The sequence below is a fragment of the Narcine bancroftii genome, chromosome 3 (genome assembly GCF_036971445.1).
Source record: "Narcine bancroftii isolate sNarBan1 chromosome 3, sNarBan1.hap1, whole genome shotgun sequence".
Lineage (NCBI taxonomy): Eukaryota > Metazoa > Chordata > Chondrichthyes > Torpediniformes > Narcinidae > Narcine > Narcine bancroftii.
In genome coordinates, this window is record NC_091471.1 from 133,496,476 (window position 1) to 133,523,403 (window position 26,928).

Genomic DNA, 26,928 nt, shown 5'->3' on the forward strand with positions numbered 1-26,928 from the left:
GAACGCTGAGGACTGGTGCATCTTCAAGCTGTGTAATGATTGCTGCTGTTCATGCTATTGACCCATAACTGCAATGTCAGATCCAGCTCCAACAGAATCATCAAGTTTGCAGATTCCATGACAGTATCAGCAACATTGATGAGTCAAAATACAAAAATGAAATGGTGTGAGAATATCAGTGTGACAGTGTGAGTATCAGCATGGACAAGACAAAAGAGATGGTTATGAACTTCAAGAGGACCAGAGACAGCCACCCTCCATTACTGTTATGACAGTAGTGGGGAGCACCAAGTTCCTTGGAGTCTACCTATTGAAGTGACCTATTGTGGACACATCTCTCCTTGCATGTCAGGAAGGTACAACTGTGACTGCACTTAGAAGGCTGAGGTGGGCAAGGCTGCCAGCCGCAATTCTGTCAACTTTCTAGAGAGCTCTATTGAGAAGATCCTAGCCGGCTGCATTGAGTTCAATCCACAGGATCATAAAAGCGGCAAAGATCTGATTTACTAGGATCGTTGTTTGGAGGGTTTGCAAAATCAGGAAGGACCTCGACCATACTTCAAGCAGCATTTCCCAGCTACTCCCGTCGGGAAAAAGATGCAGAAATATCAGAGCCAGAACCACTAGACTTGGGAACAGCTTTATTCCCATGGGTAGAGAGACTCCTGAATGACTGATAAAACAACACTCCTTGACTTTATCATGTATTAAAAATATGTACATTTGTAGGATGTAAGTTAACTGTGTCATTTGTCTGAATCCATTTTATCTGTATGCTTTTTGTGCTGTTCTGCACCATGGACAAAAAATGCTATTTTGTCAGGTTGTACTGGTGCATATTTTCACTCTCTTAAGTCTTCACTCTTGATGGGAGGAGGGAGAAGAGTGCGCATCCCAGGTGTGATAGGTCTTTCAGTAAGTTGGATACCTTTCCTGGACAGTGGGCGATGTAGTGGAGTCAATGGAAGGGAGTAGTTTGCATTGTGTTCTGAGCTGCATTAAATACCTTCAGTAGCTTGAGCAGAGCAGCTCCCATTCTTCTCTCTGGACTTTATAAAGCATTTTCTGGTGCACTTGATGGTGCACTTGTAGAAGATTACTGAAAAAGAGGACATGCTGAACTTCCTTAATATTTGAAAAAAGTAGAGGTGATAGTCTACTTTCTTGACTGCTGTGTTAATGGGATTTTGTCAAAGTCTTTGCTAAAGTCTATGTCTACAATGTCCACAGCCCTCATTATTCCTCTTGGACATCTCTTTAAAATAATACTATCAGATTTGTGAGACACAATTTTCCACATCCAAAGCCATGCTGAATACCTCTAATCAAATGCTGGTAGATCCTGTTCCTTTTAAACACCACTGGAAAAATTTCCACTCTTGACATCTCACTCACTGGCCTGTAGTTCGCCTGCCTGTCCTTGCTGTCCCTTTTGAATAACAGCACAACATCAACCATCCTCCAATCTTCTGGTACTTCACACAAGGCCAAAGATGATGGAAATACAGTGGTCTCTATAATGTTTTAAATTTGTAATCAAGCAATTCACATGATTAAAGTGCATATTTCAGATTTTATTAAGGAGTATTTGTGTACATTTTGATTTGACCATGTATAAATGACAGCACTTTTATACATACTCCCCTCATTTCAGGGCATCATAATATTTGGGTCGTTGCAATGGTATGTACATTAAAGTAGTTATGTTTAGTAGAGGTACTTGCATGCAAGGCCATAATTCAAATTGAAGTTTATGAAAATTTTCAGATTATTTTTAACTGAATTGGTACACCAGAAGTTGAATACAATACCAGTATCCTTGCCTCTAAACTTCTGCAGGGAACATCTCCAGTTCATGCTACATTCTGCTGACCTACGTCTCTCTTATTAAAGTTTGTCAATGATTTTTTTGTGTCTTCTGTATTTATTCTTCTTTGGTGTTAGTTCCTTTTATGATAGAATATTTGGAGATATATTTGGGAGATAAATTGGTAAAATTAGAGTAGGTTACATATATACACACACTTTAAAAGAGATCTTTTTTGAAATACTGAAGAATACATAATTAGTGACTTTAAAGAAACTATGGAGAATGATTTGCCATTTCACAAGTAAGTGCTAATTGAAATGATGTCATGAAATGAATGGACTAGAGACACTCAGGCTGTTGAAAGCTCTTTGCAAGGGTTTTGACAGAGTGCACAGAAAGGTCACTCCTGGGTTCTTGTTTACCTAAAATCAACAAATGGGAGCAGAAGACTAACTCCTGTTGTTTGCTGGAGAAGGAGGGTTTTTTTTTTTGCAAGTGTGAGAGGGAGAGACAGCTGAACAGTGTCTGCAGGAGAAGCTGGTTGGAACTGAAAAAGAAACTCCAGAGTGGCGGATGGCTGGAAGTGCTATCTCTCTGATGTTTCTCTTGGAATAAGAGGAAAAGAAAGGAACTCTGTGGTAACCTAAAAGAAAGAGGTTATCATCTGGAGAACCCTGAGGGGGCAAGTTTCGTCAGGAAGACATTGAGGTGACTAATGGTGGCACCTCAGTTGTGGAAATCCTGGAACAACAAATCTCTCTGCAAACCTACAAAGAATCTTCCTGAGCAGTAAACATTTACCTTTCGAGCACCAAAGTCTGGTGAACTTTATACATATTAAATTCTGTGTACAGTCAGAGAATTGCCTGCAACCAGTGAACTTGGAAGAATGAGAAGTGAGATTGAACTGTGAACCAAAGAACTTAAATTTACACACACATTACATACATGTGTGCTTAGAATTAGAAGGGGGTTAAGTTGGGTTAATTAGGTTAATAGTGATAAGTTAAAGTTTGATTCTGTTTTCATGTTTAAAGATAATTAAAAACAACTTTTGTTTAAGTAACCATTTGTCGTGGTAAATATCTATTGGTACTGGGCTTTGGGGTCCTTTGGGCTCATAACATTTTCCATGGTTATTTGATTAATTATAGCCAAAATAATTGGATTGAAGTCAATTCATATGTTTCTCTGTCACCTCTTAAAAGGGTCCATACATAGATCCTTGCTAAATAGTTGTCTTAATATGTGCACTTCCCTAGTTTTCTGTTTAACACTGGTTTTCCTACTCTCTTTCCTGACCTGTATCCCATGATTAATGTGTTGGTTCTTGCACAAATATCAGTGCTCTCCTTGGCAGAGTCAAATTAAGCTTTGTACCTGTACTTTCTAATGTTCCTTAAGAAAACAATGTGTGGTTCAATTCACTGGTCATATGTGTTGCGGAGAAAGAATCAACTACCGACACCAGGGTAACACTTCGGAAGAGTTTTATTAGCAAGATATCTTGGAGAGCATGCCCAGCACCCAGCCTGAGCTTGCTCTGCTCACAGCCAGTTTTAACAGAGTATATATACAATAAATGGCAGTGCCTTCCTGCATGTGAGCTTTCTGTTGCGGTCAACCTGACAATAGTTTATCATTGTCAACATTTGGCAATAATTTAATTATTGTTTCACAGAATTCCAAAGCTTATAATTTCTGCAGATAAGCATATCTGCAGATAAATCACAACCTTGAGGCTCCCTGCCTCCACTGAAGCAATATGCAACTGACTCTTATATGTTCTTGTAAGCAACTTATGGGTGAACCCTTAACCCTTTGTGTTCAGATTTTCCTCCACAGTTTCCTCCTTATTGATCCAGAGATCAACATCCCATACCTAACTCCCCTAAATAAATGTGTCCTTTTCTCTTTCTCCCCTTCTAGCACTTTCAGTCACCTTTAGGAACTTGTACCTTTCTTTCAGTCTTCTCTACCTGCCATATCAGCCACTTAAGTCTTATCCACAGGCATATAATCAAGAGTAACAGTACTAACAGGGCAATAATCATACCTACGATTGGGTTCAGTGTTAGCTTTAGGGGACCATCCCTTAAAAAATATTCCAATGATGGGTGGAGAGGTGAGTGACCTGGTCTGCGACCCGGATCAACTGTCCCTCCTTGTAAATTAAATCCACTTGGGCTTGACTTATGGTTCGTCCTAATGTTTTCATCAGGTGGGTAATTTGGTCATTTTCATTAATCAGTCTATCCAGATGGGTATAGTTAATGAGGGGAGTGAGGAGTTGCTGGTGGTGTGCAATGCAATAATCTTCTACCTGCCTCCAGGTTCCCAATACAATCCACCCCTTGGAGGTCACACCACTCGCCATTCATAAGACAATCAATAACTATGTATGTTACAAGTCAAAACCATATAACCACTTACAGCACAGAACAGGCCAGTTCGGCCCTACTAGTCCATGCCGTAACAAATTCCCACCCTCCTAGACCCACTGACCAGCACCCGGTCCATACCCCTCCAGTCCTCTCCTCTCCATGTAACTATCCAGTCTATCCTTAAATGTAACCAATGATCTCGCCTCAACTACGTCTGCTGGAAGCTCATTCCACATCCCTACCACCCTTTGCGTAAAGAAATTTCCCCTCATGTTCCCTTTATAATTTTCCCCCTTCAATCTTAAACCATGCCCTCTAGTTTGAATCTCCCCCACTCTTAATTGAAAAAGCCTATCCACATTTACTCTTTCTGTCCCTTTTAAAATCTTAAACACCACTATCAAGTCCCCCCTCAATCTTCTACGCTCCAGAGAAAAAAGCCCTAGTCTGCACAACCTTTCCCTGTAACTCAAACCTTGAAATCCTGTCAACATTCTTGTGAACCTTCTCTGTACTCTCTCTATTTTGTTTATATCTTTCCTATAATTTGGTGACCAAAACTGTACACAGTACTCCAAATTTGGCCTCACCAATGCCTTGTACAATTTCATCATAACCTCCCTACTCTTGAATTCAATACTCCGATTTATGAAGGCCAACATTCCAAATGCTTTCTTCACCACACCATCTACCTGAGTATCAGCCTTGAGGGTACTATTTACCATCACTCCTAAATCCCTTTGTTGCTCTGCACATCTCAATAGCCTACCATTTAATGCATATGACCTATTTAGATTTGCCTTTCCAAAATGTAACACCTCGCACTTATCTGTATTAAATTCCATCAGCCATTTCTCAGCCCAGACCTCCAGCCTTCCTAAATCACCTTTTAATCTATGGTAATTTTCCTCACTGTCCACAACACCACCAATCTTTGTATCATCTGCAAACTTGTTTATCCAATTCTCCACCCCTACTTCCAGATCGTTAATATATATAACAAACAATTGTGGACCCAGGACCGATCCCTGAGGAACTCCACTAGTCACCGGCCTCCAATTGGACCAACAATTTTCCACCACTACTCTCTGACACCTCCCATCCAACCATTGCTGAATCCATTGCACTACCTCCTTATTTATACCTAATGCCTCCACCTTTTTTCCTAACTTGTGGGGAACTTTGTCAAAAGCTTTACTAAAGTCTAAATAGACAACATCCACAGCTTTCCCTTCATCAACCTTTTTTGTAACCCCCTCGAAAAACTCAATCAGGTTTGTCAAGCATGATCTACCCCTGACAAAACCATGCTGATTACTCCCTATCAATCCCTGTACCTCCAAATATTTGTAAATACCATCCCTCAAAACACTTTCCATCAACTTACCCACCACAGACGTCAGACTCACGGGCCTATTATTCCCAAGTTTACATTTGGACCCTTAAACAGCGGAACCACATGCGCCACCCTCCAATCCTTTGGCACTACCCCCGTGACCAGTGACATCCTAAATATCTCTGTTAATTGCCCCACTATCTGTCCACAAGCCTCCCTGAGTGTCCTTGGGAATATTTTGTCCGGGCACGGAGATTTATCCACCTTTATCTTTTTCACCACAGCCATCACTACCTCCTTGGTTATCCTTATATGCTTCATGACCTTTTCTTTTCTTCAACTGGTTCAATTTTTTTCCCCTAGTGAATACCAAGGCAAAGAAATCATTCAAAATTTCCCCCATTTCCTCTGACTTCTCACTCAGCCTACCCTCGCTATCTACAAGGGGTCCAATTTTATCCCTCACTAATCTTTTACTTTTAATGTACCTATAGAAACCCTTTGGATTTATTTTTACTCTGTCTGCCAAAGCCTCTTCGTGCCTTTTTTTGGCCTTTCTAATTTCTTTCTTAAGATTCCTTCTACACTCTTTGTAGTCCTCCTTCAAACTCTCAGCTCCCTGTTCTTTATACCTCTTGTACACCTCCCTTTTTCTCCTAACCAAATTTCCAATAGTCCTCGAAAACCAAGCCTCCCTATGACTTCCAGCCTTTCCTTTGATCCTCACTGGGACATATCTACTCTGTACCCGCAAAATTTCTTTTTTTGAATATCCTCGATTTTTCATTTACATCCTTACCTGAAAATATCCTGTCCCACTCAATACTCCCCAAATCCATTCTTATTCCTTTGAAATGTGCTCTTTTCCAATCCAGAACCTGAACTTTAGGCCCCTCCTTGCTCTTCCCTAAAACTACCCAAAAACTAACAGAGTTATGATCACTAGACCCAATTTGTTCTCCAACATTAATGTCCGATACCTGACCTAGCTCATTCCCTAACAGGAGATCTAGTATTACACCGTCCCGAGTCGGTTCTTCTACTAATTGATTTAGAAAACAATCTTGAAAATATTTAATGAACTTTAGCCCATTCAGCCCTCTAACTGTATGGGTATCCCAATCAATGTGAGGAAAGTTAAAATCTCCCATGATCACTACCTTATGATTCTCACACATATATGTTATCTCCCTACAAATTTGTTCCTCTAATTTTCTTGGCCCATTTGGTGGTCTCTAATACACCCCTATTAGCACCCTCATGCCTCCTCCAAACATGTAAAAAAAACAATACTGATCAAGTGGGTCAATATATTCACACGTGCCGTCTGAATGCTGGACAAGGCACAAAGTCAAATTCACTGACAACACCTCACCAGTCCTCGCACCCTTGACCAAACAGGGTTATTGTGTTACCAATGGGGCAGGGTGCTGTGGGAGCTGCTCCCCAGTGTCAGAGTGGAGGATAGAAAAAGGAATTTATTTGGTCACCAACTCCTATGCTGGGTTCTCCGGCTTAGCTGGCAAATGTGAGCACCCTTACCAAAGTCTGCGAGCAGGCAGTGCAAGGTCATCCATCAGGGGTCAGAGCCCTCTCTTGGCTTGGCCTCGTGCTTGGGCACTCCTCAGGCACAGAGCCCAGGTGCCTGTCACCGTGCTACCCCATGGTGAGGCAGGGGGCAGGCCAGCAGGTCTACATCCGGGATGTACCTGGGGCGCCTACTTTTCTGGGCTGACGTTTGACACCAGGATGCCATTCCTGCTCGTGTTCTCTCTCAATGAGGGCCCAAGTGCCTGTGTTGGATCCCTGTAACGATAACCAGGAGTCAGGACAGAAAATTAGCCAATTTAGTGTTTTTAAATAAAGGCTCCCACAGCCCCCACCCCATGAGGTGTTTTTCTGTTAATGGGAGTTTTTGGGGTGATGCCGTCATTGCAAAACAAAATATATCCGATGTTCCCTACCATTGACTAGTCAGCTCACAAGCTGTAACTTTACATCCACACTGTGATTATGTATCTATAAATTTCAGTTTTTCTGATAATGCTTAGAGACATTATGCATTGTAAAAGCCACAGCAAAACATGCAATTTTAAAAAAGTTGGAAGGCTTGACAAAATAGTTTCCAGAGCAACAGCTGTTCTCTTGCTGAGTTTTTTCGTAATACATGATGAACTGTCATGTTGGTCAGTCGTCAGTTCGGTGTCACTGTCCAGGTGCTCACAAAATCATAAACAACCCCGAGGAAAGTGTTGGCCGATGTCCTGGTGTCAAATGGGTTGTAGCGAGTGGCGGCACCAGGCAGAGATTTTCTCCAGAAGACTAGCAGGACTCTACACCCTTGGATATTTTGCTGGAGATTCCATTCAGCACCTGTCTTACTGGCCGAGATCTGTAATTTAAAAGTAACACCTGCCTGACGGGGCAAGGGGCAGTGCTTGTTCAACAGCTTGCTTTGATGTGTCAAATGCAGCCTGTTGTTCTGGTCCCCATAGGAATGTGGCTTTCCTATGGGAGACCCTATAGGGTGGTTCAAAGAGCATGGTAAGGTGGGGTATTTAGGAGGCCCACAAGTCTCTGGGAGTCTGTTTTATATGGGGGGATGGCAAAATTCAAAGTTTCATTTTTGGCTGTCTCAGAAATATCTCTGGCCTGAGCACCATTGGATCCCTCATTATCTCGGTCAGGGCTACCACCATCTTTCCTGTAAAATGTGTCGCTCTATCACTATTTATCCCTCTGGGGATCCCGTAGTGGGGAATCAATTCCTTCATCAGGACTTTGGCCACTGAATGGGCATCATCTCTCCTAGTTGGGTAGGCTTTTATCCATCGGGTAAACATATCCACTGTTACCAGCAAGTACTTGTACCCTTTACAAGGGGGCATATGGGCAAAGTCAATCTGCAAGTTCTCAAAGGGAGCCTGAGCAGGGGGCAATCGATCAAATTTGGCAGGTGAGCGTCCCCGATTGTTCTGCTGACAGATTAGACAATTCCTCACTTGTCTTTCTATGTTTGTAGAAATTTTAGGGGCAAACCATAACTGTTTTTTATTATGCAGCATTCCTGCTTTTCCCAGGTGGGCTTTCCCATGGGCCAGTTTTACTAAGGGCCGATATAGACTTCGCAGGCACACTACCCTTCTGTCTTTACTCTTCCACAAGCCTTTGTCCACTTGGCAGCCATGGGTTTCCCACGTACACTGCTCTTGGGCGGAAGCTGTTGCTTGGGCGGTTTTCAATTCCAGCTCCTGTTTTATTGAAGCTGCTCTGGGGTAGTGACATCTTGCGTGAGTGTTATGGGGAACATCGGGACTTGTTGTGACTTGTCGTGTTCCTGCTTGGAATTGTACAGCGAATGCAGAAGCTGGTACGTATTAGTAGTGGGGAGTTGCGTATAAACGCCCTCCTCAGTACAGTATAAAGTAGCATTAAGTTTGCAGAGAGCTTGTCTCCCTAAGATAGGGACAGGGGTCGTGGGTGACACAAACAATTTTTCCTCTACTTGACTATCTTCCACCGTCAGGATGGTGGGTTATGAAACAGAGTCAGTCATAAGGTTCCTGGATACCCAAAGGCTACCTACAGTTTTTTCACAATGTGGTAATCCTGTGGATGGTGGCACAGATGACATGGTGGCCCCGGTATCCACCAAGATCAAACTCTCTTTTCCCCCCACCCTCACATTAAGCATAGGCTGGCTTTCTCCATCGAAGGACAATTGGAGGAGAGGGGGGGCCTGTACCACTGGCTCCTCCAGGCACCCCTACAGGTTGGGCTTTTGAAAGGAGAACTGGGGCCGTTGGTTACAGTCATGGCCCGCAAAGGGATTTCGATAAGGCCCAGTGTCTCTAGGGCAATGGGCATCCACTCTTTGCCATTCTCTTCCCTGGAGCTGGCTTCTACATTCCCATGCCCAATGACCCTTTGTTCTGCAATTTCGGCACTGATCCTGGGTCTTATCCCGGGGCCTGCCCCGCTCTCAGCCACCCTCTTCCTTGTGTTCGTTCTTTGTATACGTATAAAACTGCCCTGTCCTCTTCTCCTTCTGGGTGAATAACCCTTCTCTGTCCTTATTAGTCAATACAGTAACAGTGTTAGCTAATTTTTTTCCCTGCCAATCCAATTGCTTCATCTTATACATTTTGGCATTTTGGGGAGCAGGCAATTTAGCAAGGTCTGCACAGCCAAGGATTGGTTATCTTGTGAAGGCACCCCAGCATTTTCTTCCCAAGTGTTTTTAAAATGAATCACAAAATCAATTGTTTCTTTCCCAGCCTTCTGGGGGCACATGTTACTTCTCCCATTTTCTCCTATCGGGACAAGGAAAGATTCTTTTACTGCCAGCCAGTGGGATCCGAAGGCAGCTTGTAACAGCATACAGACGTCGCCGGGCAAGGGATGACAGATGGCACAGGTTTGCTGCAGCCAATGGTGGAACGCTGTGGGTCTCCTTACTGTGTCTGGTGCTGCTCTAACCATGTCCCATGCCTCAGTGGGCATCCAGGGCTTTAGTATGGGGGTGTCTCCAATCATTTTTCGGGGCATTTGACTAGTGGAATCTGGCTTTTCCTTTGCCCCCCTACGTGTTGTAACTCCAATTCTTTCTCAGACCTGAGTTCTCTGTGCCCTGAAGCATCTGTCCCGCGGCCTGCTCGCATAAGCCACTGCTGCCTGGACCAGATTGTCCCAGTTGCTTCCCCTTCCAGCAGATAACTGGGGATACAGGCCGACAGGAGGCAGGGAGGCTGTGCCCGGAGGCGCAGATGGTGCTCTGAGGAAGTATGAATGGGGCCCGGGAAGCTCAGAATTAGGGTCTGTTCCTTTTCCTTCCTTTCCGGTTGCTGGCTGATGCCGCTTCGCGACCTCTGTCCACTTATTAAAATACCTATTAAAATATCCGAGATCCCAAATGGGGTCTCCTCCACTATTAGTAGATTCTTTTGGATCTGCTATCAGTTTTAAATTAAAACTTCCCCCGTACGGCTATTCATTCATGAACGATACATGTAGATCATTACAGAACAGGACGGCATAAATCCAGTTTCCCGTTTCTCTCATCATGATGTCAGCTGGCGAGTCCAGAGGCTGCAGCGGATCTCCTACCACTTGGTGACATCTGCATTGTTCCTTTCCTCGGGTCTTTAGTGGCTTTCTTCATTGGGGTCATTGTCGTGGCCTGGGAACAGACTTTTGTGCTCGAAATAATTGCCTTGCTGAGCCGATTTCCCATCTTGGTCTCCTGTTAAATCTTAACAGTTATACAATATATACATAGTTGTCAGTTCCCTTACTTTACACCGCTTGTACTGGTGCCTTTTCTATCCGCGTTGTCACCCTGGGTTCTACTTCTCTGTCTCCCCCCCCCCCCCCCCCCCCGCCATTTTAGATAGAGAGACTCCTACTCTTTGTACATCACCTCACCCTCTCAAGCGGGGATCTTGGTGTGTGAGCCTTGCTCACCCCCTTTCAGCTAGGTTCTTGGCTAGGGCTGTCGCCCACTCACTCCTACGGGACCTTTAGTTCCAGGTTCATGATCCTGTCAAATAGGACCCCGCTCGCAGCGCCAGATTTGTTGTGGAGAAAGAATCAACTACTGACACCAACGTAACCCTTCGGAAGAGTTATTAGCAAGATATCTTGGAGAACATGCCCAGCACCCAGCCTGAGCTTGCTCTGCTCACAGCCAGTTTTAACAGAGTTTATATACAATAAATGGCAGTGCCTTCCTGCATGTGGGCTTCCTGTTGCGGTCAACCTGACAATAGTTTATTATTGTCAACATTTGGCAATAATTTAATAATTTTTTCACAGAATTCCAAAGCTTATAATTTCTGCAGATAAGCGTGTCTCCACTTAAGCAATATGTATGTTCTTGTAAGCAACTTATGGGTGAACCCTTAACCCTTTGTGTTCAGATTTTTCTCCACAATATGTACAAATTATTAAAAATGACCAGAATTTGCATAATTAAGTATGCTGTTGGGCTACTGAAGAATATGGTAACTATGGACATATTTGTCCTCTTTTGCCATCAAAATTCTGCAGTTCATCATTAAAGGTAAAAAAAAAATGGTTAGGCTGTGACCTCATACATTTCAACAAAGTTGATGGTTAATTTTGAGGATATTACCATCAGTGTGAGTAAATTGGGGGGTGGTAAATTAGGTAGAAGGGTATCTGAATTGATTTGAAAACATTTCATGCCAGTCTTGCTGATCACAACTCCATTTGTGTCAGAATGCAGTTTCCAAGGATGCAAAGCTGCTTTGATATTCAAATACAAAAAAAGGATATTTTTCTGGAATAAACCACGATGTTACATCTACCCTGCAATTCACTTAGTATTTTGGGCTCAAAGTTAATACTATGTTATTGGGTCCTTTTTTTCTTTTCTGAATTCCTCTTGCTGAATTCACTCTCAGTTCTGTTTTTATAAATAAATCTTATTGGAGATCATTGATTCAAATAAATAATTGCTCCTCTTTCCATCAATGATGCCTGACCTCAGTATTTCCAGCTTTTGTATACTAATTTTGGATTCTGAGTTATTAAGCTGTGTTGCATTGAAACGTCCTGCTTGTGAATGTAGAATAAATCTGATGTAAAGTGAAAACACTTGGTTAAAAAAACTTTCTTTCCTTCTTACATCAAACATAAGATGGAAAATTACAGATTGGTATAATTGGGGTTTTTATTTTTAACTGATTATTTTGATGAGAATGCTTAATTGATATTTTTGTTCTCTGAGCTACTGAGGGCCATTTTATGGTGCTTTATCTAAACAATTATCTAATAAAATTTATTTCTGTGATTGACTAGTTGAGCCCTTTTAAAATTGAAATGAAAACCCTTTAGGGATTTAAGAATGGACTATAATAGATTTAGTGCAGAACTTTAGAAGTTGATTGGACTGGATAGTAATTTGAAAACCTATTGGTTCCCAGCCTCTATCGTTGGTGGCCCACATATTGCAAAAGTAGCAAAACGCTTTGTTCAGCGTAACTGGAAAAACTGCTGTCTAAATGCTAAAACCCAATCGACATTTCAACTCAGTGACTCTTCACCAGTACAGAAGTAATGAGAAAAGAAGCCTTTGGAAAAAAAAAATGCATTAAGGTGGAGGTGAAGAGAACAGGGAATGTCTATGAAGGGATGGAGACCAAAGTTGTCAAAGTAACCATTGCTTTAAATAGCAGCAGTTGGAGATAAAATACATGAAAGTGAAACATCCAACGGTAGCTGTGGAGAGGAATTGTAGCTGGTTACTGTATATGCCATTGTATAGGACGACTCTATATGACATCCCGGAATTTTCACCTAAAATGTTGGTTTTGAGCAATAGCTTTGTAAAAGACAGTCCCCAAAATCTGGCACTTACCGCTGATCAGTGGATGCTGTTGAAAGCCAAATCACGATATTTTAATAACAAATTATCATTTAAAGGTTTAAATTTTATTGGAATATTTTAAAGTAAATTACTGTCAGCTCCTGTAGCAAATCATTTAAAGCCTGTACAGAGCCAACAGTAGTTAGACTGGGTGGATGGATCCCAAGGAGAACTGCTGAGACTTGACAAATAACCAATGGGGCATGTGCGAGATTGCGTCGGAAACAGCGGGAAGATGGTAGCGGTGTTGTTACCTCATTGTCAAGGTAAGAATTTTATATCCTTCGTATAGAATGACCCCTGATTTTAACGTGATATTTTGAAGTGTTGGGGATATTCCTATACAATGGCATATACGGTGCTTGAATTGCTGAATTTAAATTTGAGGACAGAAAACAGAGTGGAACAGAGAATTAGTGACAGCTGTCTGATTAGATCAGACAAACTGGGATTGTTCCTGGGGCAAAAAAATGATGAGATTTGATGGAGGCTGGGATGATCTTGATAGGTTGAGAAAGGGTAAATAGAAAATGTTTACATTAATGGATTGTTCAATGGCCAAAGACAAATGATGCAAGGTTGGGATGTGAGAATGCATTTTACCAATACAGCTGTGCTCTGGAATAGTTTGGAAACTGTGTCAATAGGCCCTTTCAAGCAAGGAAAACACCAGTCTGCAAAGGCAGGGGTTCTTCACCCTTACACCTAAAGACTTGCCTCTCTGAATGTACAATGGCCAGCTCCGAGGCGCCGATTCCAACCCTTATTGGGGAAGGATAATCGGTGGAGCGCAGCGCTCCGCCACCTGACCTGAATGCATAGCCGCTACAAGCAGCTGATTGGGGGCAGGCTGATGATGCCGTCAACCCGAGACCCATCTTCCCACTCATCCCTCTCCCTCCACAACCCCTTCAAAGCTGCGGGGGCTGGCAGGAGCCATCGGGGCAGTGGGGACTGGCACAGGCTGTGACAGCCTCAGTGGGTCACTTCGGTCTTTGGGGTTTCTCTTTGCAGCTGAAACACAGAAAGCAATGGCTGTCTTCCTTATCCATTATCCCTCATGCAGCTGAAACTGTTCTGGGAAACACAGTGCTTCCAGCTGCGTGGGGGATTATGGGTAGTGAAGATGGCCATTGCTCTGCTGCGTATTTATAATGCGTGGTGCTATGGCACCAGTTGCCCTGCCTCCATTGGATCTGGAGGGTGCTACAAGATGCCGCTCAATTTGAATGCAATGCTGGAGCAGCCTTTTAGGGCTGCTGTCTGAAAGATGAGTTTTAAGTTTTCGATCCATGCTTGTAACCAGCCTCCAGGCAGAGGCCTTACATGAAATGGCCTAATGGATATTTTCAGAAAGCTTGAGGGAACATAATTTACAGGTAGAATTGGAACAAACTTTTTGTAATGGTCTCCTGCAGCATAACATTTTCATGAGCTATCCTTCCATTCAAAAGGGAACCCATCTGTCACCATTCATCATTTCCTGTTTTCCTTCTATGATAAGGGTATAGTCTTTACCATGTAACTGGTCTTCATGTGATTATAAACAAATATATGAATCACCATCTTAAATTTGTTGATGCTCAGCAGATTTCTCAGGGCAGATCTTTTTTAGTTATATTTCTAATTTATATATATATTAACTCATCTCTACTTTGCCTTCCACAATCCCTCCTGTTATCTAACGGAATCAAACTTTGGGAAGTTTCCTATAACCAATGAAGGGCCCAGGCCTGAAATGTTTATTATCTTTTGCTTCATATGGATGGTGTGTGATCTGCTGAGTTTCTCCAGCAGATTAGTGTATTGCACAGGAAGTTTTAGACATTGATTTATGATTAGTTCTTTCTCCATTTTTGTCACTTGCAGAGAGACCAGTACATGTTTGGTTGTGATGTAAATTCCTCTGGTGGGACTGGGAGTGGCAATCTTGTTTCACTGTCTTTATCAAAGTTTTGATATAGAGAGAGTGTTTTTCTAGAATTGAACTCTTCATCAACTGCAATTAGTACCATGACTATGATACAAAATCCCAGTAGCTCCATTGACTTCATCATAAGTCAACAGAAGTTTAACATTTTAGTTCTAAGTCTGAGCTAGCAGCAAAAGTATTGGAGAATGGGTGCACTGAATCTTTACTTTCTCATGTCTTTACTTTCTTATCTTTACTTTCTCATTTCTCTTTTTGGATTTAAATTTAGCAGACTACATTTTTATTTTCCAAGCATCAAGCCTCACTCACTGTGCACCACAGCTTCTAATCTATCAGAGTGAAACTTAAACAGCATGCTGAAGTTGGGGTCTCTGGGTCCAAGCAAGAACTCCCATTTTAATTTCCCTCACTATTTCCACAGAGTTGTATCTTTGGAGTAGGTATTGGAGTATTACAGCACTTTTAATTGTATAATTTGTTGGTTTTTCATAATCTTAGTAATAATGTTATTTCTTGCAATTAAGAGAACTTGTTTTGAGAAATAACATTTTGCCTTTGACCACTCAGCAGATAAATATAGGGTATCTATTTTGAACCAATTCCATAGTTAGTCATTGCCTCTGTTACTTAGTTTCTTTGTGTCTTCCTTCTGACAGTGACTAGATAATTCCAAAATGGAGCATAATTCAAGAGGAAACGACAGCATTGTACCCTCGCTTATCGATTTGGAGGGTTTTCTCACAGAACATAATTCTAACGTTGTGTGGCTGTTTGTTGGTGAGTGCTAACATTATTTATAAATGTAATTTGTTTTCAATATTTCAGTTTTATTCACTTTATCAGAAAAGCAATTCTAGCAGGGATAAACTGAAATTGTTAATGATAGAGTTTCTGCCTTGCAGTGATTTTTTTCTTATTGCTGGGATGTGTTATGGGGCAGAGAATTTGGATTCCCATTCTTTACTTTTTCTATCCTCTTTCTGTTTGCACTGAGGACATAATTTTCATCTAAGTACAGTTTTATTTTTACAGATAATATGCATGATTAAATTTTTTTTTTGATTTCTGAACTAATATACTGGAGAAACAAAACCTGCAAAATTTCTGCTGTTCTGTTTTGGAATTGGATCACATACCTACTTAATCGTACATTTTTGACAAGCATACGGGTCAACAAAAATGTCCAGTGGTGTCCGAGCTCCATGTTGCTATTTGTCCTGAAGTGTGATGAATTTCTTCAGGCTACCAAGGCAAGTGTCTTTTAAGCTTGATACTCAGCTGGCTAAATCCTTGCACTATTATGTCACCATATCCAAACAGAGATAGTCAGTACTTAATAAACAGCAACTGCAAATTTAGAGGTAAGGAGCATGAACAGTTGTGAGACTGGAGACAGCTGCCAGTGATATATTTGTGTTTGAACAGAGAAGTGTTAAAATTCACTTACGTGTGGAAGGTTACTGACTTGCGGAAAAAGGTAGATAATAGAATATGCAATTTATATTGGATCACAAAATCCAGATGGTGTAAGAGAGAAAAAGGAAATGGGATCAGCATTTGTTGAGCAGTAAACCGCACGATGCCTGTATAACTTTGGGAATTTTGGTGGGGTAAGCAGTGAACGTTTGTTTACAACAGTGGGTAAATTGGGTCTATGGCTGTAATGATATTTGCAGCACCCAGGTGCACTCACAGACCAAGAACACAGACAAGTGAGTTGCAGGAGGACAGAATATGTGCAAACAAGAACTCTCACTTGGGTTCTGGAGTGAGTAGGTATTCTTTTGGACTTCCAAGTCTTGTGTTCTACATAATTGAAATTTGTTTTTCTTTCTTTATCTGCTTTTTCTTTTTTGTGAAAATTTTATTTAAAATTTTTACAAAATGTCTACATATAAAACGTTCTAACAACAACAAAAAAGAAACCCTTATTACCACCCTCCCTCCCCCACCTCCCTCCTAAACTATCCCCTCCCACTCACCTCCCTTTGGAGCTTAAAAAAAAATTATCAGGTATTTAATGGTTACTGTTTGGGGTGCCACCCCTTTACATATCATTTATTTAATATCCAACCCCATATGTTCAAAATATAAACAACATTTTAACAAAAAAATAATTATTTCGCAAATTATAATTGATCTTTTCCAAATATAAACAAGATATTAATTCGTTATGCCATCTTTATATATTCAATTCAACATAATTTTTCCATGTAATAGCTATACATTTTCTTGCTACAGCCAACCCTAAATGTATAAATTAAAGTTGATCTTCATTCAACCGCAACCCTGTTGTTAATGTAGTCATATAACACAATAAACATACCGTCGGATCAAGTTGCAAATCCATTTTAAATAAATCTCTTTAAAACTTTATAATTTTTTTTCCACAGAAAGGTTTAACTTTTTTACTTGCCCATACTGAATGTAAAAATGTACCTGTCTGTTCTCCACATCTAAAACACAAATCTGATGAACTAAAACCATATTTCTTCAACTTTTCAGGGGTTAAGTATAATTGATGTTAAAAATTATAATTAACGAAACTATATCGCACATTAAGTAGTTTAGAAACACTATCAACACACATATTTGACCATTCCTCCCAAGACAAAGTAATAGCCAAGTCTTTCTCCCACTTGTCCTTCATTTTATATACATCAACCTTTTCCACCTTTTCCTGCAATACCATATACATTTCCGAAATAAACACTTTTTTACCTTTATCTACAATTAATATCTCAAATTTCGTTTGACCCGGTAATACCAATTCTCGTCCAAAGTTTTGTAGCAACAAATCTCGTACTTGATAATAAACAAAAAAAACTTTGTAAAATACCAAACTTCTCTCGAAATCTATTAAAAGAAAGAAATTTACCTGCTTCAAAATAATCCTCCACCAATTAAACGCCTTTCATTTTCCAATCTTTCAAATAAGGATTAGTTAAAGAAAAAGGAATTATTTTGATATAGTGGTGATTTAGCTGAAATTTTACCTTTCGACCCTATAACCTGATCCTGCTTATACCAAATATCCATTAAATGTCTCAATACTGGCAATTTATACTTTTGCAATAGAGAAGGATTCCATTTATATATAAATTGGTGCATTTATTTTTAAAAATCTGATCCAATTCAACCTTTTCCCACTGGCAGTTGATCAATAGCAAACAACCTATTTATAAATTTTAATTGCGCCGCTTCATAATAATTTTGAAAATGTGATAATTGAAGTCCACCTAAATCATATCTCCAAGTCAACTTTTGCATAGATACTCTTGACAATTTACCTTTCCATAAAAACAAACTAATGACTTTATTTAACTCCTTAAAAAATGTCTTTGGTATTGCACTTGGGATAGATTGAAAAAAAATATTGAATACGAGGATATATGTTCATTTTAACACAATTAACACTTCCTATTAAAGTTAATGGCAAATCTTTCCATCTATTTAAGTCAAATTTAATCTTATTTAACAACGGCATATAATTTTGATATTCTTTATCCACTATGACCCCTAAATACTTAATTTTGCTAGACCATCTAAACTTGGTAAATTGTTTACAATTGGTATAAACTTCATCTGATATTGGTAATATCTCACTTTTATCCCAATTGACTTTATAACCTGAAATCTTCCCATATCAATTCAACAAAGTTTGTAATGGTTCTAGAGAATCCTTAGGATGAGGTAAACATATCAATACATCACCTGCAAACAAATTAATTTTTTACTCTTGTTTACCTATTGTAATTCCCTTAATATTAATATCTTAAGATATTAATAGAACCAAAGGTTCTATTATTAAAGCAAACAAAGCTGGTGACAATGGTCAACCCTGTCTAGTTGATCTAGACAATTTAAATGTGGGCAAAATCTGTCCATTTGTCATCACCCTAGCAGAAGGGTTGGTAAATAAGGCCTTAACCCAACTCATAAAGAGTCCCAAGTTTAAATCTTTCTAACACTTTAAATTAAAAAAAATCCACTCAACACGATCAGAGGCTTTTTCTGGATCCAGCGCTAATGTCATTGGTTGATTAAGCTGTTGTCTTCAGGCGTTATTTATTGTAATCAATTTTGTAATCAGCTGAATATCTGCCTTTGGTAAAACCTGCTTGGTCTACATGTACTAACTTTGGCGAAATGTCATAAAACAAAGATGTGGGGGTTCACCTCTCCCTGACTAGACTATTTAATGCCCGAAACTTAGAGAATGTAAAAATTCAAAAAGTGTGTGGGACAGATTTTAATTGTTGATGTTAGAAAAAATGAAGAAAGGGAAAGGCCAACATTCAAAAAAGTTAGTTTTTAAATTAGTGGAAAAAAGTGAAGAAACTGGGCCTACTGTACAGAAGGAGCACCAGGATCGATTTAATATGGATCCAAAGCCTCTGAGGATATCTCTGGGGAAGTCAGAAGAGAGGTCGGCGTCCTCGATTCATGGATCGGCGCAAGATGGGGACCACGCGTTTGTCCTGGCATCGGGCTAGGATGCTCACTGGCACGAGGCAGCGTGCATGGCTGATGGTGGATAGATGCGCAGAGCTGCATTGGGGCACAAGTCGGGGAGCGCGGTCGGCAGCGTGCTGGTGCACAGCGACGTGCTATCAGACGGTTGCTACCGCATGACGGGTGCTCTGGGCATGTGTGCGGCCTCGCTTGTGTGTGAAGTCCGCTATCGGTTCCGGGCTGTGTGGGAACCTGGTCCATGTCGCGTTGATGAGGTCAGTCCAACGTGGAGTGGGGTCCAAACCTGCAGCCAGGCTGCCAGGAAATAAATTTTAATGCCCGAGGAGGAGGAAGAACAACATCTGGAATTTTTAGATGAAGATGATCAAGAGCTTTTATTGATGGCTGCAGAAGCAATTGAAGTTTGGCCCAGAACTACAAAAATGGCTTCTCCTTTTAAGTCTGTTACTTCACTTGTTTTAATAACCCCCTCACTTGGACCTGATGTAGTTACTATGTTTGAGCAACTATCAAAGCAAAATATATGGCTTATATGACCACTAGTTTTCATAATATAGATGTCCAATCTGAAGTAAAAGGAAAAATGTGTGATATATGTGGAGAAATTACATCTATGAAAGAGGATCTTAATGTGTTTAACAGCAGTTGATGAAGTACAAGAGAAATTTAAGAAGATTGAAGATAGAGTGGATCAGATTGAAGATTTGTTTACAGGATGGGATGCTCAAAAGAATAACTTCTTGCAAAAAATTGATTCACTGGAAAATCAAAGCCGATAGAAATAATGTTAAAATAGTTGGACTTCTGGATCTACGAAATTTTTTTGTAAATGGATTCCAGAAATACTGGGGATTGAATCATTTCCAGATGGCTTGGAATTGGATAGAGCTCATCGAGCATTAAGAAGGAAATATTTTCCGGGGCAACTTCCGAGAGCAGTTTTAATTAGGTGTTTAAGATATCAGGACCGGGAGATGATTTTATGTCTTGCAGTAGTACAGAAAGCCCGTGTTGCTCAGAACCCAATAATGGTTCAGAGTAGAAAGGTTTTCTTTTATGCAGATTTAAGTCAGGAGGTTATACAGTGACATAAGGAGTTTAATCTGGCTAAGGCAATGTTATGGAAGAAGGGATATAAATCTGTATTTAGATATCAGACAGTATTGAAACTGTTCTATGGGCAATATCAATTTCAATTTTTTGAGAAAGCTCAGATGTACTAACTTTTGCTAATTCTTTGCCAGATTGTAAGCTGAGCCATGATTTGTCTGGTGAACATAGTCAAGACTAAGAATGGGAATGGGATGAAATGGAAACTGTGCAATTGATTGAAGTGGTGGAAGATACTCGAACTCAATCTGGACTATAAGATGATTGATTGTATTTCTTTTGGAGGTTTGGTTGGGGGGAGGTAGATGACCCTGCTGAATTCAAACTCATCTGCCGCTGGTGGTATTGAGGGGGGTACTGCTTTTGCATTTTTTGGGGTTTTTTTGTGTATTTTTAAGTTTTGTTTCTATATTAGTAGATCTAGGAGGGTTTTTTTAAAAGAAGCTTCTATTTAGTATAAAGGTTAGCTGTGTTGGGTGCCACTCTATAGGGAATAATTAATAATTTGAATTTTGTGACATTTAATGTTAAAGGGCTTAATTATCCAATAAAATGGAAACATATACTGGATTATATTAAGATGATAAAGGTGGATATTGCGTTTTTACAGGAGACTCATTTGACTGAGAAAAAACATTTGAAATTGAAACGTGATTGGGTTGGCCATGTGATTGCTTCTTCTTTTAATTCTGAAGCCAGGGGAGTAGCAATTTTGATACACAAAAAAAGAGCCTTTTGTCTTGGACTCTTTTTCTGCCAGTGCTGGTCGAGTGTTAAAGGTTAATTGTAAAATATTTTCAGAAACTTGGACTTTGATGAATGTCCATGCACCAAATGATGATGATGCAGAACTTGTTATGGATGCATTTTTGAATTTGAATCATTTGAATAAGAACATTATAGTAGGAGGGGATTTTAATTGTTGTTTGGATCCATTGCTGGATAAATCTCCAAAAACTGAGAAGAAAACTAAAATGGCTAAAAGAATAACTGAATTGATGAGAAAGTTAAATTTGGTGGAAATATGGAGGTGGTTGAATCTGACTGAAAAAGATTTTTCATTTTACTCTGCTCAACATGATTCGTTTTCTGGAATTGATTTATTTCTGATATTGGCACAATTGCATGCTGAATATAAGAGTAGGATATTGTCTGATCATTCGTTATTGTGCTGGCTCTGAGGTGGTAGAAACAACTTATCGTTGGGGATTCAATTAAATGTTGTTAAAGAAACCTAATTTTGTTAAATATATAAAAGATCAAATTGTTTTTTTATTTACGAACAAACAAGGATTCAGTAAGGGATGCTTTAAAGATGTATTTAAGGGGTCAGATTATTCGTTATACAGTGAGAGTGAAGCAACAATATTTGGCAGAGAGTCAAAATTTGGAGAAAGTAATATCAGTGTTAGATAAGAAATTTCAGAAGAATTCAACTGAGGATAATTACATACAATTATCTAAATTAAAAATACGTTATAATACTTTGCAAACTTATCTTTATGAGAAAATGATTCAACGATCGAAACAATGTTATTACGAGTTAGGTGAGAGAGCTCATAAGGTTTTAGCCTGGCAGCTGAAGACTGAACAAGTATCTAGAACGATTAATGCAGTTAGGAAGAATTCAGAAATTACATATAAACCACAGGAAATTAATGAGGAATTTTTTTACATTTTATCAGTATTTGTGTGTGTGTGTATATAATATCTCTGAAGGTATCCAAGACATGAATCAGATTGAGTCTTTTCTATCTAATTTAAATTTACCGTTGTTAAGCGAAATAGATATTAAGGATTTAGATCGTTAATTTACTGATTTAGAGCTTAAGGGAGCATTGCAATCTATGCCTAGTGGGAAATCTCCTGAAGAGGATGAATTTACAGTGGAGTTTTATAAGGAATTTCATGATTTTTTATTGCTTGTATATACAGAAGTATTAAAACAAGCGACAGAAATAGGTTAGCTCCCGGAGTCTTTTTCAAGGGCATTAATAACAGTTATTCCAAAGAAGGATAGGGATCCATTAAAAGTGGCTTTGTATAGACCAATATCTTTATTAAACGTGGACTATAAGATTGTGGCAAAAGTTTTATTTGCTTTTACTGAAGAAGATCCTTTTGGGGTGTTTGGTAACTGCTGTAGAAAAAAAAGATCCAAAAGATGGCCAAGGCCTTGACTAGTGTATTTATATTGATGGAATGCTAATTTAATGTAACTGAAATAATGAAGGCCACCCTGCCTGGAGCATTTAGTGTCAGGCCAGAAATTGCTATACACTGAATCTGTTTTATACCCCAAAAAATGGCAAGGCATTTTCAAATTTTGTCCAATATCTTTAAATATCACTTGTGGATTGTGGCTCATGTCAGCTGTTAGCATATTGGATCATGCCCATTGTGTAGTTAAATTTGATGTCATAAGGAGGAAGCTTTGGGACAAGTTGAAACAAGTACTGTGGACCTCAAGTATACAAGGGAAATTTAATGAGTAATATCACATGATTATTGTGAAGAATACCAGTCAGTTACTATATATGTATTCAACGATGAACTCTGTGTCTATTATTGGAAATTAAGAAAGATGAATGACAATCCTCTAAGTAATTTATATTCCCCTTTCTTCTTCTTTGGCTTGGCTTCGCGGACAAAGATTTATGGAGGGGTAAATGTCCACGTCAGCTGCAGGCTCGTTTGTGGCTGACAAGTCCGATGCAGGACAGGCAGACACGGTTGCAGCGGTTGCAGGGGAAAATTGGTGGGTTGGGGTTGGGTGTTGGGTTTTTCCTCCTTTGCCTTTTGTCAGTGAGGTGGGCTCTGCGGTCTTCTTCAAAGGAGGTTGCTGCCCGCCGAACTGTGAGGCGCCAAGATGCATAGTGTGAGGCGTTATCAGCCCACTGGCGGTGGTCAATGTGGCAGGCACAAAGAGATTTCTTTAGGCAGTCCTTGTACCTCTTCTTTGGTGCACCTCTGTCACGGTAGCCAGTGGAGAGCTCACCATATAACACGATCTTGGGGAGGCGATGGTCCTCCATTCTGGAGACGTGACCTACCCAGCGCAGTTGGATCTTCAACAGCGTGGATTCGATGCTGTCGGCCTCTGCCATCTCGAGTACTTCGATGTTAGGGATGAAGTCGCTCCAATGAATGTTGAGGATGGAGCGGAGACAACGCTGGTGGAAGCGATCTAGGAGCCGTAGGTGATGCCGGTAGAGGACCCATGATTTGGAGCCGAACAGGAGTGTGGGTATGACAACTGCTCTGTATATGCTTATCTTTGTGCGGTTTTTCAGTTGGTTGTTTTTCCAGACTCTTTTGTGTAGTCTTCCAAAGGCGCTATTTGCCTTGGCGAGTCTGTTGTCTATCTCGTTGTCGATCCTTGCATCCGATGAAATGGTGCAGCCGAGATAGGTAAACTGGTTGACCGTTTTGAGTTTTGTGTGCCCATTCAGAGCCAGCTCTTCAGCGCTTGACGTCCTGTTTTGCGGAAACTGCCAAAATGTTTGGCCTGGAAGTCAGCCTGAAGAAAACTGAGGTCCTCCATCAGCCAGCTCCCCACCATGACTACCAGCCCCCCCAAATTCCCCCTTAGGTACTGTCAAATAGTCAAACTGTGAGTTAATCATCAACAGCATGCTAAAATATCCCAGATCTGCTTGGCTTAAGTATTTGTCTGCATAGTATGGAAAATCTGTTAAACTTGAGTACAAATTTTAATTAAAAACACACTGAAATACTGGAGGAACTCAGCCAGTCAATTGTCTCTGATAGATGAGCTGAGTTACTGAATTACTCCAACGTTTCGTTGTGTTTTCAGTGGGTTTTACTATAATCACAGCATCTGCAGACTTTCATGTTTCATACAGATTTTAGTTATTTAACAAGCCACCTGGGAGCCATGTTTTACATGAAAATGTAAAACAGTTAGAGTAGACTCCTTGACGCTGCTGTGTCATTTTGTAAGATCATGGCTGACACTATTGTAACCTGAACTCTCCATCACAATTATCCTGGTAAATTTGTGCCCCATTGATTATCAAGAATCTATCTACCACTGTTTTAAAACTATTCAGAGAGAGAACAAATTTGGTAGCAAATTAAAATATTTTTGATTATGGTGAGTCCAAGGTTATTAATTTTGTTATGGATTTAAATATCTCCGCATGATTTTACACATAATTTCATCAGATAAGAACTGCATTTGTCTGAGGAAAAATAATTCTGCATGTATGAATGCAACACATTTGTTTTCAATTTATGCTTGTGAAATGTAAATAAACAATGTTTTCTCTTTGCATTTGTTAAAATTAGTCTGAGTTTGTTTCTTTATTTAGTTTCATGTTTCGGTTCCATATTTCTTGAGTTAAATTGACATTTTCATGTGCAAGTGATGGAAGAATAGCAGCCTGGTTGGGGCAACAGCAGAGGAAGGGGATTGTGCTGACTGTCATGTCTTCCATTATGTAATTTGCCTTATTTCAAATTCAGAGTTACTTTGATAAAGTTGTTTGAGGACATTTGGCAACTCTATAAATTAAACTTTTCACATTGATTAGTGCCATCAAACAAGGAGAATGGGCAGCAGTTACTTTCACTTTTGGTGGTGTGATCATAACATCCTTCTTGTGGAGTAAATTAAAAACTTTGAGCAGTGATTTGGTTGGGTATTTTTATTACTCTCTTTTTCTTGTGTTAACCCATATTTGGAAAGTTGTGTTAGTAAAGAATTCCTTGCTGGTGCCCTTTGTCTCTGCTTTATCCAATAGATGGATATTGTAGATATAAGCCAGTTTAACAAGGCTTTCGGTCTGGAAATTTCACTGTTTGAAAGAAGTTGTATGAGCTTTGGATTTTTGTTTACTTGTAGAATGCCTATTCATCAGATTATTAGTAATGGATAATTTGTCTATGTCAAAAAATTATTTTTTGACATGTTCTTTTAGAAGTTGTTTAGAATTAAGATTGTGCTGTAAATTTAAGAAAATGATTGTTCAAACTTTTCTTTAGCTTGTATGTCAATGCATTGTGTTTAAAATTGGAACATTTTGATAGAAAAATAAAGAAAAAATTATGGTTTGTTTGTACATTTCAGTTTTTTTTTATTGAGTTAATGGAATTTTTGGATTAAACTCCACATTTTGGGCAATAATCTTCACTAATCTTCCAGGGACTGCAAGATATACTATGGTGCCATTCTTTGACTGAGATGTTCAATGTTACATCAGTTCTGTGGTTTAACTGAAAATTTAAAAAATCTCTGATAGATTGAATCATATATGGGTAATTCCTTGGACTTAGCCAGTATTGTTCTAACAAATACACTAAAAATGAATTAACTAGTTATTCATAATTATAATTTTCTGTTTTGTGGGATTTATGTATAACAATTTGATTATCACATTCTTTGAATGTGAAGGAGTTTGAAAATTTAGCTGAAGATAAATACCATTTTTCTTTGCAGCCACTATCCTATCATGTGGATGGATCATTTATTTAACTTACTACAATTCCCGTAATTTGGGTCTGATATTGACTCTGGTTCTCAACAGACTCTATAAAAATGGATATGTCCACATTGGTAAGTTGTTAGTTTATCAGAGATATGAAGATTCAGTCTTTTTTTCATCCTGAGACAAAAATATATATTTTTTTACCTTAATCAAAACATTGTTTCCCCCATATTTTATTCATAGTAATATTCAAAAATGTTGAAAAATAAATTATAGTAAATATAATTACATAAATTTGTTTTGCCTTCCATATTTAGAAGCACTAAAATATTATAAGTAATTGAACTGTTTATTGCATCTGACCTTGTAACACAGAAGCTCATTTAAGCTATCTTTTGCCATATTTTGTGTGACAGATACTTTGAAGCTACCTGACCAGGTAAAGTGCTTAATTGTTTAATCTTTTAATAGGTTCATTTTCATTCTCTGTGTTATCTGGAAAGGTCATGTTCCGTGAAATTTATTATATCAATGAAGATGTGTCTATCAGGTAAGAGCTGATTCATGTTGAGAATGAAAGTTAAAATATTTTGTTGTAAATTTCCTTTGGGTACAATGTAAATTGAAGAACAAGTCTAAGTTCTCCTAAGGTAAATTCTAAATCATGTGTATGGTATGTATCACAACATAAGAAACAGTATAGAGGGATAGAGTAGGATAATGGTCTTGAGACTATGCTGTTGTTGTATAGGATTGTGGCAGAGTGATATTATTTCACATTCCTGATTCCCCTGTATGGTAAAACTGATAATCCAGTAGGTATGGTCGTCCAAATCCATATGCAGCAAGACTTTGAGAAATTACAAGCATAAATTGTTCAGAGGCATGTAATATTTAGGCAAGGTGATGACCATCTCCAATAAGAGAAAGCATGTTCATCTACCCTGAATAGCAACATTCTTTCTATCACAAACATTCTTACAGTAGTCATTGACTAGAAATTCATCATGACCAGCCACAAATTCTGTGACTGCAAAAG

General features: G+C 39.4%; 1 protein-coding gene across 5 annotated transcripts in view; it reads left to right on the plus strand.

Moving 5' to 3' along the window:
- kiaa1109 (KIAA1109 ortholog) overlaps window positions 1-26,928 on the plus strand; it is a 479,529-nt gene that overhangs the window by 5,479 nt on the left and 447,122 nt on the right. For 4 of the 5 annotated variants that reach the window (XM_069925175.1, XM_069925178.1, XM_069925177.1 and 1 more), the window contains exons 2-4: window positions 15,510-15,630; window positions 25,901-26,017; window positions 26,361-26,439. In XM_069925175.1, the coding sequence (XP_069781276.1) occupies window positions 15,528-15,630; window positions 25,901-26,017; window positions 26,361-26,439 (299 nt within the window). In that variant the 5' untranslated portion in view covers window positions 15,510-15,527. The remainder of the gene's footprint in view (window positions 1-15,509; window positions 15,631-25,900; window positions 26,018-26,360; window positions 26,440-26,928) is intronic. The other variant, XM_069925179.1, reaches the window with a different exon arrangement.